This window comes from Salvelinus fontinalis, chromosome 27, assembly GCF_029448725.1.
Source record: "Salvelinus fontinalis isolate EN_2023a chromosome 27, ASM2944872v1, whole genome shotgun sequence".
NCBI lineage: Eukaryota > Metazoa > Chordata > Actinopteri > Salmoniformes > Salmonidae > Salvelinus > Salvelinus fontinalis.
The window spans coordinates 4,728,807-4,744,711 of NC_074691.1; the positions used below are offsets into that span (position 1 = coordinate 4,728,807).

General features: G+C 44.4%; 1 protein-coding gene across 5 annotated transcripts in view; it reads right to left on the reverse strand.

The window, feature by feature from the left end:
• Positions 1–15,905, reverse strand: part of LOC129824889 (MAP/microtubule affinity-regulating kinase 3-like) — a 129,093-nt gene that overhangs the window by 35,868 nt on the left and 77,320 nt on the right. For 3 of the 5 annotated variants that reach the window (XM_055884438.1, XM_055884436.1, XM_055884434.1), the window contains 5 exons: positions 12,753–12,818; positions 12,088–12,158; positions 9,973–10,029; positions 8,654–8,890; positions 8,151–8,291 (listed from right to left, as the gene is read on the reverse strand). In XM_055884438.1, coding sequence (XP_055740413.1) covers positions 8,151–8,291; positions 8,654–8,890; positions 9,973–10,029; positions 12,088–12,158; positions 12,753–12,818 — 572 coding nt within the window. The remainder of the gene's footprint in view (positions 1–8,150; positions 8,292–8,653; positions 8,891–9,972; positions 10,030–12,087; positions 12,159–12,752; positions 12,819–15,905) is intronic. The other 2 variants (XM_055884435.1, XM_055884437.1) reach the window with 1 other exon arrangement.

A 15,905-nucleotide genomic window follows, 5' to 3' on the forward strand; every position in this document is an offset into this window, starting at 1 on the left:
TATCATTCAAAACCCTCAACGTTGCAATGACAGTGCTGTGGCTAGACCTGAAACCTGATTGCATACCACTCAAAATATTCTTTCCCTGGAGGTAAGGCCTCCAATACCTCTTCCAGAACAGACTTTTTAGATGTGGGCCAATAGTTATTCAGAAGACCTCCTTTCAAAAGGAGGTTGGACAAATCCTAATTTCCACAACTTGGATATTTCATTCTAGGGTGAGGTTAAAGATGCATGTTAACTCATCCTCCTGAAACGTGAAAGCATTTTACACGACAATACTCATCCCCTTCACTCAACTACTCATTCCCTTCGCTCAAAATGCAGTCACAGCAGCAGCCAGACAAAGGGAAATAAACTTCTTCGAAAGAAAATGAAAACAGATAGATATGGGGACTATTTGATTCCGCCATCCATTAGGCTGTATAATAGATCGTCTGTTGGTCCCAAGAGTATACACCATATTGCACTTTCACTTTAAATGTGTAGCTATAGCACTTTGAATGAATTATTGTGTAGTTTAGGTTTTCATGTTGTATGTATTTTTTAAGGACATGAACAAATAAATTCCTCCCTGGTGGGATAATAAAGTTGATATGAATCTAAAGGAGGAGCAATGACGTCTGCAGCTCCGAGACACAGAACCTGGAGAAGGCTTGCTTTTTTATTTCATTTCACCTTTATCTAACCAGGTAGGCCAGTTGAGAACAAGTACTCATTTAAAACTGCCACCTGGCCAAGATAAAGCAAAGCAGTGCGACGCCAACAACACAGAGTTACACATGGGATAAACAAACGTCCAGTCAATAACACAATAGAAAAATCTATATACAGTGTGTGCAAATGTAGTAAGATTAGGGAGGTAAGGCAATAAATAGGCCATAGTGGCGAAATAATAAAAAAATTGAAAATAAACACTGGAGTGATAGATGTCCAGAAGATGAATGTGCAAGTAGAGATACTGGGGTGCAAAGGAGAAAGAAAATAAATAACAACATGGGGATGAGGTAGTTGGATGGGCTATTTACAGATGGGCTATGTACAGTACAGGTGCAATGATCGGTAAACTGCTCTGACAGCTGATGCTTAAAGTTAGTGAGGGAAATATAAGTCTCCAGCTTCAGTGATTTTTGCAATTCGTTCCAGTCATTGGCAGCAGAGAACTGGAAGGAAAGGCGGCCAAAGGGGGAGTTGGCTTTGGGGGCGACCAGTGAAATTTACCTGCTGGAGCGCGTGCTGTGGGTGGGTGTTGCTATAGTGACCAGTGAGCTAAGGAAGAGCTTTACCTAGCTAAGACATATAGATGACCTGGAGCCAGCAGTGGGTTTGGAGACGAATATGAAGCGAGGGCCAGCCAACGAGAGCATACAAGTCACAGTGGTGGCTAGTATATGGGGCTTTGGTGACAAAACGGATGGCACTGTGATAGACTACATCCAATTTCCTGAGTAGAGTGTTAAAGGCTATTTTGTAAATGACATCGCCAAAAGCAAGGATCGGTAGGATAGTCAGTTTTACAAGAGTATGTTTGGCAGCATGAGTGAAGGATGCTCTGTTGCGAAATAGGAAGCCGATTCTAGATTTAATTTTGGATTGGAGATGCTTAATGTGAGTCTGGAAGGAGAGTTTACACTAAACCAGACACCTATGTATTTGTAGTTGTCCACATATTCTAAATCAGAACCGTACAGAGTAGTGATGCTAGACACGCGGGCGGGTGCAGGCAGCGATCGGTTGAAGAGCATGCATTTAGTTTTGCTTGAACTTAAGAGCAGTTGGAGGCCACGGAAGGAGTGCTGTATGGCATTGAAGCTCGTCTGGAGGTTTGTTAACACAGTGTCCAAAGATGGGCCAGAAGTATACAGAATAGTGTCGAGGTGGATCAGAGAATCACCAGCAGCAAGAGCGACATCATTGATGTATACAGAAAAAAAAGAGTCAGCCCGAGAATTGAACCCTGTGGCACCTCCATAGAGACTGCCATAGGTGCGGACAACAGGCCCTCCGATTTGGCACACTGGTGAACCAGACGAGGCAGTAATTTGAGAAACCAAGGCTGTTGAGTCTGCCGATAAGAAAGCGGTGATTGACAGAGTCAAAAGCCTTGGCCAGGTCGATGAATAAGGCTGCACAGTATTGTCTTTTATCGATGGCGGTTATGATATTGTTTAGGACCTTGAGCGTGGCTGAGGTGTACCCATGACCAGCTCGGAAACCAGATTGCAAAGCGGAGAAGGTACGGTGGGATTCGAAATGGTCGGTGATCTGTTTGTTAACTTGGCTTTCGAAGACTTTAGAAAGGCAGGGTAGAATAGATATAGTTCTGTAACAGTTTGGGTCTAGAGTGTCTTCCCCTTTGAAGAGGGGGATGACCGCGTCAGCTTTCCAATCTTTAGGGATCTCAGACGATACGAAAGAGAGGTTGAACAAGCTAGTAATAGGAGTTGCAACAATTGCGGCGGATCATTTTAGAAAGAGAGGGTCCAGATTGTGTAGCCCAGCTGATTTTGTAGAGGTCCAGATTTTGCAGCTCTTTCAGAACATCAGCTATCTGGATTTGGGTGAAGGAGAAATGGGGGCAGTGTCGGGTAATATCGCAGGGGGCGCATATGGACCTTTAAATAACCTGCATCAAGAAAATGTTGATTTAAAATATAGTTCATAATAAAGGTTCTCAATTATCACCTGTGAGTCAACCAGCAGTTGTTTAGGGAGCTGTGCATCTCCTTTGCACTCTAAACTTTTCAAAAATGTTGAAGGATTATCAGCAGTAGATTTGAGATAGTGGTCTGCTCTCAGCTTTCGGGTCATAGCCACAACCTGATTCCCGAAGGCGTTTAAAAGCCATCCAATCATCAGCTGAATCAGACCTTCTTGCTTAAGCCCACAAAGCATTACGTTTCCTTATGATTGCTAGTTCATCTGAGAACCAAGGGCTGTCTCTGCCTTTAATTCTGTTTTGTTTGAAAGGGGCATTCTTGTTGCATGATTCCTGGAATGCTTTATGGAAGTTTAAAAAAAGCAAATTCAACATCAGGGATGAATTCAACTTTATTCCAGGCAAAAACATCATGTACAAAACCCTGAGTATCAAACTGCTTCCAATTCCTTTTCATGATGATACGTGAAGAAAGTTGAGGAATTTTACAATCCCTCACATAGGCAACAGCACAGTGATCACTTAAATAATTTGAAGCAAAATCAATTAAGATTTTAGTGAACAGTTTGCATTCAACCTTGTTACATTGTTAACAACAGTGGTGATCGGCTCCGTTTAAGATGAGGGAGGACAATACATTTTTTTTTTATGCGCATGGCCTTATTTCTATTACAGCATATTGGAACTGTCATCCATTTTCCATTCACCCTGCTCAAAACATAATTGAAAGGCCGAGGCTACTACATGATACTTAAACTTTCCATATACCCATCATGAGGTTGCTACATCCTAGCCTATGAATGACATTTTACAACGTACACTACATTCGAAAAGTATTCGGACCCTCGACTTTTGTTACGTTACAGCCTTATTCTAAAATGGATTAAATACTTTTCTTTCCACATCAATCTACACACAATACCTCATATTGACAAAGCAAAAACAGGTTTTTAGAATTTTTTACAAATGTATTAAAATAAAAAACAGAAATGCATTATTTACATAAGTATTCAGACCCTTTGCTACAAGACTCAAAATTGAACTCAAAGTCCCCATTGATCATCCTTGAGATGTTAATACAACTTGATTGGATTGTGGTCAACTCAATTGATTGGACATGATTTGGAAAGGCACACACCTGTCTATATAAAAGGTCCCACCGTTGACAGTATACAGTTGAAGTCGGAAATTTACATACACCTTAGCCAAATACATTTAAACTCAGTTTTTCACAATTCCTGACATTTAATCCTAGTAAGAATTCCCTGTCTTAGATCAGTTAGGATCACCACATTATTTTAAGAATGTGAAATGTCAGAATAATAGTAGAGAAAATTATTTATTTCAGCTTTTATTTCTTTCATCACATTCCCAGTTGGTCAGAAGTTTACATACACTCAATTAGTATTTGGTAGCATTGCCTTTAAAATTGTTTAACTTTGGCCAAACATTTCGGGTAGCAATCATACAAGCTTCCCACAATAAGTTGGGTGAATTCTGTCCCATTCCTCCTGACAGAGCTGGTGTAACTGAGTCTGGTTTGTAGGCCTCCTTGCTCGCACACACCTTTTCAGGTTTGCCCACAACATTTATATAGGATTCAGGTTAGGGCTTTGTGATGGTCACTCCAGTACCTTGACTTTGTTGTCCTTAAGCCATTTTGCAACAACTTTGGAAGTATGCTTGGGGTCATTGTCCATTTGGAAGACCCATTTGCGACCTAGCTTTAACTTCCTGACTGATGTCTTGAGATGTTGCTTCAATATATCAACATACTTCTCCTCCCTCATGATGCCATCTATTTTGTGAAGTGCACCAGTCCCTCCTGCATCAAAGCACCCCCACAACATGATGCTGCCACCCCCGTGCTTCACAGTTGGGATGGTGTTTTTGGCTTGCAAGCCTCCCCCTTTTTCCTCCAAACATAACGATGGTCATTATGGCTAAACCATTCCATTTTTGTTTCATCAGATCAAAGGACATTTCTACAAAAAGTCCGATCTTTGTCCCCATGTGCAGTTGCAAACCATAGTCTGGCTTTTTTATGGCGGTTTGGAGCAGTGGGTTCTTCCTTGCTGAGCGGCCTTTCAGGTTATGTCGATATAGGACTCGTTTTACTGTAGATATAGATACTTTTGTACCCGTTTCCTCCAGCATCTTCACAAGGTCCTTTGCTGTTGTTCTGTTGATTTGCACTTTTGGCACCAAAGTAAGTTAATCTCTAGGCGACAGAACGCGTATCCTTCCTGAGCGATATAACGGCTGCGTGGTCCCATGGTGTTTATATTTGCATGCTATTGTTTGTACAGATGAACGTGGTACCCTCAGGCGTTTGGAAATTGCTCCCAAGGATGAACCAGACTTGTGGAGGTCAACAATTATTTTTTATTTTTCTGATGTCTTGGCTGATTTCTTTTGATTTTCCCAAGATATCAAGCAGAGGCACTGAGTTTGAAGGTAGGCCTTGAAATACATCCACAGGTACACCTCCAATTGACTCAAATTACGTCAATTAGCCTATCAGAAGCTTCTAAAGCCATGACATAATTTTCTGTAATTTTCCAAGCTTTTTAAAGGCAAAGTCAACTTAGTGTATGTACATTTCTGACCCACTGGAATTGTGATACAGTAAATTATAAGTGAAATAATCTGTCTGTAAACAATTGTTGGAAAAATTACTTGTGTCATGCACCAAGTAGATATCCTAACCAACTTGCCAAAACTATAGTTTGTTAACAAGAAATCTGTGGAGTGGTTGAAAAACGAGTTTTAATGACTCCAACCTAAGTGTTAAACTTCCGACTTCAACTGTACATCCTACCAATGGGACATTAAATACTGTAATATCTTATGTTTCACTGAGTCGTGGCTGAACGGCAACATTAAGAACATACAGCTGGCGGGTTATACATTCCGTCGGCAGGACAGAACAGCAGCCTCTGGTAAGGCACGGGGCGGGGGCCTATGCATATATGTGAACAACAGCTGGTGCTTGATATCGAAGGAGCTCTCAAGGTTTTGCTCGCCTGAGGTAGAGTTTCTCATGATAAGCTGCAGATCACACCATCTATATCGTTTTCATCTGTACTTTTCATAGCTGTCTACATACAATCACAGACCGATGCTGGCACTAGAACTGCGCTCAGTGAGCTGTATACCGCCATAAGCAAACAGGAAAACGCTCATCCAGAGGTGGCACTCCTAGTGGCCGGGAACTTTAATGTAGGGAAACTTAAATCAGTTTTACCTAATTTCTATCAGCATGTTAAATTTGTAACCAAAGGAAAAACTATTCTAGACCACCCTAACTCCACACAAAGATGTGTACAAAGCTCTCCATCGCCCTCCATTTGGCAAATCTGACCATAATTCTATCCTCCTGATTCCAGCTTACAAGCTAAAATTAAAGCAAAAAGCACCAGTGACTCGGTCTATAAAAAAGTGGTCAGATGAAGCAGATGCTACTACTACAGGAATGCTTTGCTAGCACAGACTGGAATATGTTCCGGGATTCTTCCGATGGCATTGAGGAGTACACCACATCAGTCACTGGTTTTATCATTAAGTGCATCGAGGACGTCGTCCCCACAGTGACTGTACGTACATACTCCAACCAGAAGCCATGGATTACAGGCAACATTCGCACTGAGCTAAAGAGTAGAGCTGCCGCTTTCAAGGAGCGGGACTCTAACCCAGAAACTTATAAGAAATCCTGCTCTGCCCTCCGACGAACCATCAAACAGACAACGCTTCAATACAGGACTAAGATCGAATCGTACTATGCTGGCTCCGACGCTCGTCGGATGTGGTAGGGCTTGCAAAGTATTACAGACTACCAAGGGAAGCACAGCCGAGAGCTGCCCAGTGACACGAACCTACCAGACGAGCTAAATAACTTCTATGCTCGCTTTGAGGCAAGTAACACTGAAACATGCATGAGAGCATCAGCTGTTCTGGACGACAGTGTGATCACGCTCTCTGCAGTCGATGTCAGTAAGACCTTGAAGCAGATCAACATTCCCAAGGCCAGACGGATTACCAGGACGTGTACTCTGAGCATGCGCTGACCAACTGGCAAGTATCTTCACTGACATTTTCAACCTCTCCCTGTCCGAGTCTTTTAATACCAACATGTTTTAAGCAGACCACCATAGTCCCTGTGCCCAAGAACACTAAGGTAACCTGCTTAAATGACTACCGACCCGTAGCACTCACGTCTGTAGCCATGAATTCTTTGAAAGGCTGGTCATGGCTCACATCAACACCATTATCCCAGAATCCCCAGAATCCAAAGATGATGCAATCTCTATTGCACTCAACACTGCCCTATCACACCTGGACAAAAGGAACACCTATGTGAGAATGCTATTCCATGACTACACCATAGTGCCCTCAAAGCTCATCAATAAGCTAAGGACCTTGGGACTAAACACCTCCCTCTGCAACTGCATCCTGGACATTCTGCCCCCAGGTGGTAAGGGTAGGTAACAGCACATCCGCCACGCTGATCCTCAACATCGGGGGCCCCTCAGGGGTACTCTCTGTTCACTCATGACTGCACGGCCAGGCGCGATTTCAACACCATCATCAAGTTTGCCGGTGACACAACAGTGGTAGGCCTGATCACCGAAAACGACGACACAGCCTGCAGGGAGGAGGTCAGAGACCTGACCGTGTGGTGCAAGGACAACAACCTCTCCCGCAACGTGATCAAGACAAAGGAGATGGTTGTGGACTACAGGAAAAGGAGGACCGAGCACGCCATAAGACTCCTGAACCGCTAACCAATTGGCTACCCACACTATTTGCATTGCCTTTACGCTGCTGCTACCCTCTGTATTTTCTTAAAACTGCATTGTTGGTTAAGGGCTTGTAAGTATTCATTTCACTGTACGGTCTACACAGCTGTTCTATTCGACGCACGTGACAAATAACATTTTATTTGAAGACGCGGTTTGATTTTTCCCCTGGGTGATGTGGTATTTGTACAAAAAGGACAAGAATGAAGTTGCCCCTAGACACTGATCTAAGGTCAGTTTTAGATAAATACTAAAATGTACACAAATGCACACACACGGACACACACAAAGAACTCTCACACACACGTGATGTGAGTGGTAGGACTGCCGTTTGCTGTTTCATTCATGATGTCTGGTTCCTCAGCACAGGGCGATGAGTGCGTGTACAGACAGGACTATGGTCTCGATGGGGGAGGGATAGGTGTGTGTGTGAGTGTGCGTGCGTGCGTGCGAGTGCATGTGCGTCTACGAGTGGGAAATCGACTTTATCGGATGGAAGAGGTGTGTGTGTGCACGTACCAGCGTGTGCATGTACGCATGCGTGTGGGCGACCACATGAAGGTGCTGTGTTCAAACCTTTACATCCCATACATCTCCACACAGACAGAAACCAGGCAGGAGTGACGTGAAGGAAGGAAGGAGTCCGCGGACGACGAAGTAAAATAAGTGTAGTAAGCGTAAGACATATTTACATTTTGGACATCCTCCCTCACCTCAAGTGTACCACGCTTGGATGGGTTGAGCACCAAGAAGCGCTTGAGGAGGTTTTCGCAGTCGGTGGACATGTAGAAAGGGATACGGTATTTACCCTTCAGAACACGCTCTCTCAGCTCCTATGGGGGGAGATAGAGAGGAGAGGTTAAAGGCAGGGTCGGAGGTCAGGGGTCAGTCGGTGGACATGTAGAAGGGGATACAGTATTTCCCCCGACGACAACACTTTCAGCTCCTACAGAGGATATATAGACCCTGTGTCTCAACCTGTCTCCCAAAGTGTGCAATCTGGTACTCTTCCCCACGCAGTTAGCATAGTAGGCAAGTGTAAGCATGGACTAGATGGAGGTTTCCACCATTCTTACACTAGTCCTTTCCTTTCAAAGCAAGTGCACATTTAGGACAGATGGGTAGAGAATTGGGCCATAAGAGTGGAGGCCAGGGTTAAAGTTTAACACACACACACACAGAGATTTGCACACACCTTCAGATTCTGCCCGTCGAAGGGCAGCGACCCTGACACGAGCGTGTACAGTATGACTCCCAGGCTCCAGACGTCCACCTCAGGCCCGTCGTACTTCTTTCCCTGGAACAGCTCTGGGGCGGCGTAGGGCGGGGAGCCGCAGAATGTGTCCAGCTTACTGCCCATCGTGAACTCGTTACTGAAGCCAAAGTCGGCGATCTTGATGTTCATGTCGGCGTCAAGGAGTAAGTTCTCAGCCTGTGGCGGGGGGGGGGGGGGGGGGGGGGGGGGGGAAGTGGGTGTGTTTGCGTGTGGCATTTATTCTGTGATGTGAAACACTGGACATTGTTGTTGTTTACAATGAAAAGAAGGGGGATGTAGATGGGTAGGTTTTACACCGGAACTAGTGAACTATAAGTGGGGTGTGTGGGGACATTATTCAGTGTGACACAAGATGTCGATCCCACGTGGCTTAGTTGGTAGAGCATGGAGCTTTCAATGCCAGAGTTGTGGGTTTGATTCCAACGGGGGACAAGAACGAAAAATGTCAGTCGTTCTGGATGAGAGCGTCTGCTAAATGACTCAAAATTCTACAACGTATGAGACGCTAATAGCGAAGTGGACATTGGACATTTACACCCGGCAGTAGCGTTGTCAGACCGTCAGTCACCCACTTATAGGCGTGAATGTTGCAGGTCAAAAAGAATGAATAGAGCCGACACGATTCCCAGTTGTTCTGACAATAACAATATACACTAGACATTCATGTCGGTGCGCTCTAATGTTACGTCCTCCTGAACAGGACACAGGTCTCGTGACATGCCTGTGGATCTCCTCAAACAATCAATGTGTCGTTATGAACGATAACAAGTTACATCAGGTCATAATGCGGACAATAATAGGCACTTTTAATGCAGTAATAAGTAAGTGCATTCACAGTGTAATAAGAAGTAGACACATGCAAAGTTCTTTCTTCTGGTTTCTACCACTCTCCATCTTCCTCTCCCTCTAATGTTTGTCTATCCAACTCTTTCTAGTCCTTCCTCCCACTTTCTTCCTCCATCTTGTGCAACTGCATCATTCAGGACATGTCACCGTGGAAACAGAGTGGCGGGAACAGCGCGTGTACTGCCCTGTGGAGACTACTATAGTATGTCACACGCACCTCCGGGGGATGGTAACACCACATCCCTTTGTCGTAGCAGGTGAGAGGATGGAGATGGGAGGTGGGAGATGTGGGATGTGATAATGAACAGGGTTTCTGCCCGGGCAGTGAAGGAGTGAGTGTGTGTATGCCAGGGTACGTGTGGGTGTGTGTGTGTACATAAAGCGTTCATTACCTTCAGGTCTCTGTGGACAATCTTTTTCTGATGGCAGTACTGCACAGCTGACACAATCTGGAAAGGAATGGACCGAGACCATAGAATTAAAGTTAGAAGATATTATGGCGTTTATAAGTTGTTATAAAAGTTATTATAACTACAGCCACTGCAGCCCTTTAGATTTGGAGTTTGACACGTGACAGAGGAGCTTGGGGTTAATTTGGCACTGGTCAACACTGTCTGGTGTGTGTCTGTATGTAAGATCTGGTGGTTTTCTCCATCCAGGTAAGCAGGGGTTGAACAGAACTAGCTAGTGACTGATTACTGTCCATTGGGGTAATACATATCAATGTACCTATCCATTGGGATAATACATATCAATGTACTTATCCATTGGGATAATACATATCAATGTACCTATCCATTGGGGTAATACATATCAATGTACCTATCCATTGGGGTAATACATATCAATGTACCTATCCATTGGGATAATACATATCAATGTACCTATCCATTGGGGTAATACATATCAATGTACCTATCCATTGGGGTAATACATATCAATGTACCTATCCATTGGGGTAATACATATCAATGTACCTATCCATTGGGATAATACATATCAATGTACCTATCCATTGGGGTAATACATATCAATGTACCTATCCATTGGGGTAATACATTTCAATGTACCTATCCATTGGGGTAATACATTTTCATTTTATTAATTTTGACGTGTCCTGGTTGCTCTCCTCTCTCCTATCCTCCTCTTTTATCCCATCCCTCTTTTCTCCCCCTCCACCTCCCCTCTCCTTTACTCCTCTTTCATCCATCCCTCTTTTCTCCCCCTCCACCTCCTCTCCTTTACTCCTCTTTCATCCATCCCTCTTTTCCCCCCCTCCATCTCCCCTCTCCTTTACTCCTCTTTCACCCATCCCTCTTTTCTCCCCCTCCATCTCCCCTCTCCTTTACTCCTCTTTTATCCCATCCCCTCCCCTTTACTCCTCTTATCCCATCCCTCTTTTCTCCCCGTCCTCTCCTTTACTCCTCTTTTATCCATCCCTCTTTTCTCCCCCTCCCCTCCCCTCTCCTTTACTCCTCTTATTACATTTACATTTAAGTCATTTAGCAGACGCTCTTATCCAGAGCGACTTACAAATTGGTGCATTCACCTTATGATATCCAGTGGAACAACCACTTTACAATAGTGCATCTAACTCTTTTAAGGGGGGGGGGGGGGTTAGAAGGATTACTTTATCCTATCCTAGGTATTCCTTAAAGAGGTGGGGTTTCAGGTGTCTCCGGAAGGTGGTGATTGACTCCGCTGGCCTGGCGTCGTGAGGGAGTTTGTTCCACCATTGGGGTGCCAGAGCAGCGAACAGTTTTGACTGGGCTGAGCGGGAACTGTACTTCCTCAGAGGTAGGGAGGCGAATATAATATAATAATATATATATAATATTATTAATATTATATATAATATATATAATAATAATATAATCTTATCCCATCCCTCTTTTCTCCCCCTCCTCTCCTTTACTCCTCTTTTATCCATCCCTCTTTTCTCCCCCTCCCCTCTCCTTTACTCCTCTTATCCCATCCCTCTTTTCTCCCCCTCCTCTCCTTTACTCCTCTTTTATCCATCCCTCTTTTCTTCCCTTCCCCTCCCCTCCCCTTTACTCCTCTTTTATCCATCCCTCTTTTCTCCCCCTCCCCTCCCCTCTCCTTTACTCCTCTTTTATCCATCCATATTTTCTCCCATCTTCCTTTCACCCCCCTTCTCCTAGCTCCCTGTCCCAGCTCTTACATCAAGTGACCCAGATATCCCCATCTCCACAGCGACAGTGGGCTGAACCAATGAGGAGAAGGGGTGGGGTCAGGGGAGTTACGGGAGACCCCCTTTCACTGATTGGCTGAAAATGACAGGAATGGCCAAGGATCTTCCGAGTTCCCAACAAAATATGATGATATGTGTGTGTGTTAGCATGTTTGTGTGTGAGGGGGTGCTTAAGTCTGTGTGTGTGTGTGTGCGGCTTGAAAGTCTGTCACCCAGCCAGGGTGACTTTGAACTTGGGGCGTGTATGTTAGTGTATGTGCGTGCGTGTAGGGCCGAATCCAGTCTGCTGCAGTACCTGTCTAAATTTAGCCCTGGCTTCCTTCTCCTTCATCCTCCCGTGAGCTACGAGGTAGTCAAAGACCTCCCCTGAAAGGAAGGGAGAGCGAGACAGAGAGAGAGTGGGGGAGAGAGCAATATAGAGTGAAGGGAAAGAGAGAGAGAGACAGAGAGGGAGAGAGAGAGAGAGAGAGAGTCCGAGAGAGGTTTATGTTCAACTTTGACCGAATGGAGACATTCTAAAATTTTGTCTCAGTCTCCCAACTTATTCTTAATGTCTGGAACCCATCAACAAAGCATCAATTGCTAGTTCGGCAGCCTCATTTGTACTAGATTAAGGCAATACTATGTGTTATAATAAAGTACTATGGATATCAGGAGACAGACCAACCCTCCTCCTGGAGAGCTACTGGTTGTGCAGGATTTTGCTCCAGCCCTGCCCTCAAACACAGCTAATTCCACTAGTAGACAACTAATCAGAACCTTGATTGCCTGAAGCAGGTGAGTTAGCACAGGGCTTGGGCAAAAGCCTGCACACCCGGTAGCTCTCCAACAGAAGGGTGTCATACTATAATAATCATAATGCTTGTATTTTAGATAAATAAATGAGCTTTTCATAGATTATGCTCAAAGCATATTATAAATATGATGTTGTACAGTATGTCATATTGCTAAGTAACTTACCTCCACTGGCATATTCCATCACCAGGTAGAGAGTTTTCTCAGTCTCTATCACCTCAAACAGTTTCACTGTGGAGGGAGGGCGAGAGAGAGAGAGGTAGCGGGTGAGCGAACGCACGTGACATAACGAGATTAGCCAGGTTGCCTCAGGAAAGAATCAGAATGGCCGAATCAAACCAAAATTGTTGCAACCCCTATTACTAGCTTGTTCAACCTCTCTTTCGTGTCGTCTGAGATCCCCAAAGACTGGAAAGCTGCCGCGGTCATCCCCCTTTTCAAAGGGGAGACACTCGAGACCCAAACTGTTACAGACCTATATCTATCCTACCCTGTCTTTCTAAGGTCTTCGAAAGCCAAGTTAACAAACAGATCACTGACCATTTCGAATCCCACCGTACCTTCTCCGCTATGCAATCTGGCTTCCGAGCTGGACACGGGGGCACCTCAGCCACGCTCAAGGTCCTAAACGATATCATAAACGCCATCGATAAAAGACAATACTGTGCAGCCGTATTCATCGACCTGAACAAGGCTATCGACTCTGTCAATCACAGCATTCTTATCGGCAAACTCAACAGCCTTGGTTTCTTAAATGACTGTCTCGCATGGTTCATGCGTAGAGTGCCTCCAACACTCTACTCAGCAAATTGGATGCAGTCTATCACAGTGCCATCCGTTTTGTCACCAAAGCCCCATATACCACCAACCACTGCGACCTGTATGCTCTGGTTGGCTGGCCCTCGCTTCATATCCATCGCCAAACCCACTGGCTCCAGGTCATCTATAAGTCTCTGCTAGGTAAAGCCCCGCCTTATCTCAGCTCACTGGTAACCATAGCAGCACACGCTCCAGCAGGTATATTTCACTGGTCGCCCCCAAAGCCAATTCCTCCTTTGGTTGTCTTTCCTTCCAGTTCTCTGCTGCCAATGACTGGAACGAATTGCAAAAATCACTGAAGCTGGAGACTCATATCTCCCTCACTATCTTTAAGCACCAGCTGTCAGAGCAGGTCACAGATCACTGCACCTGTACATAGCCCATCCAACTACCTCATCACCATATTGTTATTTATGTTATTTATTTGCTCCTTTGCACCCCAGTATCTCTACTTGCACACTCATCTTCTGCACATCTACCATTCCAGTGTTTAATTGCTATATTGTAATTACTTCGCCATCATGGCCTATTTATTGCCAGTAGACTCTTTCTACTGTATTATTGACTGTATGTTTGTTTATTCCATGTTTAACTGTGTTGTTGTATGTGTCGAACTGCTTTGCTTTATCTTGGCCAGGTCGCAGTTGTAAATGAGAACTTGTTCTCAACTGGCCGACCTGATTAAATAAAATTAATTTAATTTAAAAAAACATGAGACAGACAGGTCTTAGGGCCACAGGCAGACGGGCAGACACAAAAAGACACAAGAAAAGACTGACGAGTAGACCGTCTCTACCATAGCAGCTCACAGCAACTCTGCTGCAGCCTCCAGCCCACCACCACCTGAGCAGATAACGTGTGTGTGTGTGTGTGTGTGTGTGTGTGTGTGTGTGTGTGTGTGTGTGTGTGTGTGTGTGTGTGTGTGTGTGTGTGTGTGTGTGTGTGTGTGTTCCGGGGGAACAGGAGTGTGTAGGGCACGGGATACAGAGCATGGAAACGGCGAAAGGAAAGAAACAACACACATGGGTGATGTGTGTGCGTGCCTCCAAGCACTCTCATAGCCATTTCTCATAGGCCTTGAATGCATTATGCCAATTGCTTCAGTGATGTGCCATGACTGGACACGAAGCGCTAGGCTGAGGGAATGTGAAATCAAAAGCATACAGTTAGATGGAAAATCACCAGCCATCAGGCTAAATCCCTTCCCATCTAATTGGAGCAGAGATGAGCACGACTCTCTCGTTCTCGCTTTCTAAATCACTATCTGTTTCACTGTGTCTGTGGGTGCACTCCAGACTACACACATGTTGCAGAATTAGGATAACGTGACAATATTGACATCATATCGATGTGTGGTTCATTAAAAACTTATGTGGATGTTGAATTGCACAGAATGCACCCGGCTTGTCTGTCGGTTAGGGCTGCACAATTAATCCAATTCACATCCAAATATTGACATGTGCGATATCCATATCGCATGCAATATTTTGAAGAACTATTTTTTTTTAACTAGGCAAGTCAGTTAAGAACCAATTCTTATTCTGCCTTGTTCAGGGGCAGAATGAGAGCTTTTTACCTTGTAAGCTCGGGGATTCGATCCAGCAACCTTTTGGTTACTAGCCCAACCACGAGGCTACCTACCGCCCCGAAGATGCTGCGTTCCAATTTGCTTCTTAATATAAATCATTCTATTACTATGATTCCAACAGTTCACCCAAGTGTTTTGATTTATATCAAATCAAATTGCAATATTTGGTTAAAAAAAAATATGACATTTTTTGCCCATATCATGCAGCCCTACTGTCTGTCTGTCATTCAGACTTGCTCAACTGATCACTAAGTTCTTGATTGGGCAATTCAGGAGTGTTTTTTAAATTTAATTTAACCAGGCAAGTCAGTTAAGAGCAAATTCTTATTTACAATGACGGCCTAGGAACAGGTTAACCGTCTTGTTCAGGGGCAGAACGACAGATTTTTACCTTGTCAGCTTGGGGATTCGATCTAGCAACCTTTCGGTTACTGACCCAACGCTCTAGCCACTAGGCTACCTGCCACCCCTATATGCCAGTGTTAGAGATGAGAGAGAACAAAACTGTGCACTCCCTGGGTGTCCCCACCAACAATGGAAACCCTGCTATTAAGGTAAGAAAACTAAAAATATGGTCCAAAATTCACAGTTACTCTTAGCAACATTTGGCATAATCTGAACATTTATGTATCTGGGTGCTTCATTTTTTATTTTTTTTAGGCTACTTTTCATCCTGCCGAAGAAATTGTCGAGGAGAGAAAACTTGCCGATTTTTCGAGCATATGTTGGTGCCAGGCTCAATGGCCACATACTGTTCCGAAATGAGACCGCAGCCAACTAATCTCACAGTCCCTGTCTGTATCAATTAGTCTCGCATCTCTCCCTCTGTCTTGCTATTTCCTTCAGTCTGTCTCCCTCCATATGACTTCTTCATTGTCTGTATCACTCAGTCTCTCTCCCTCTCTTCCAAT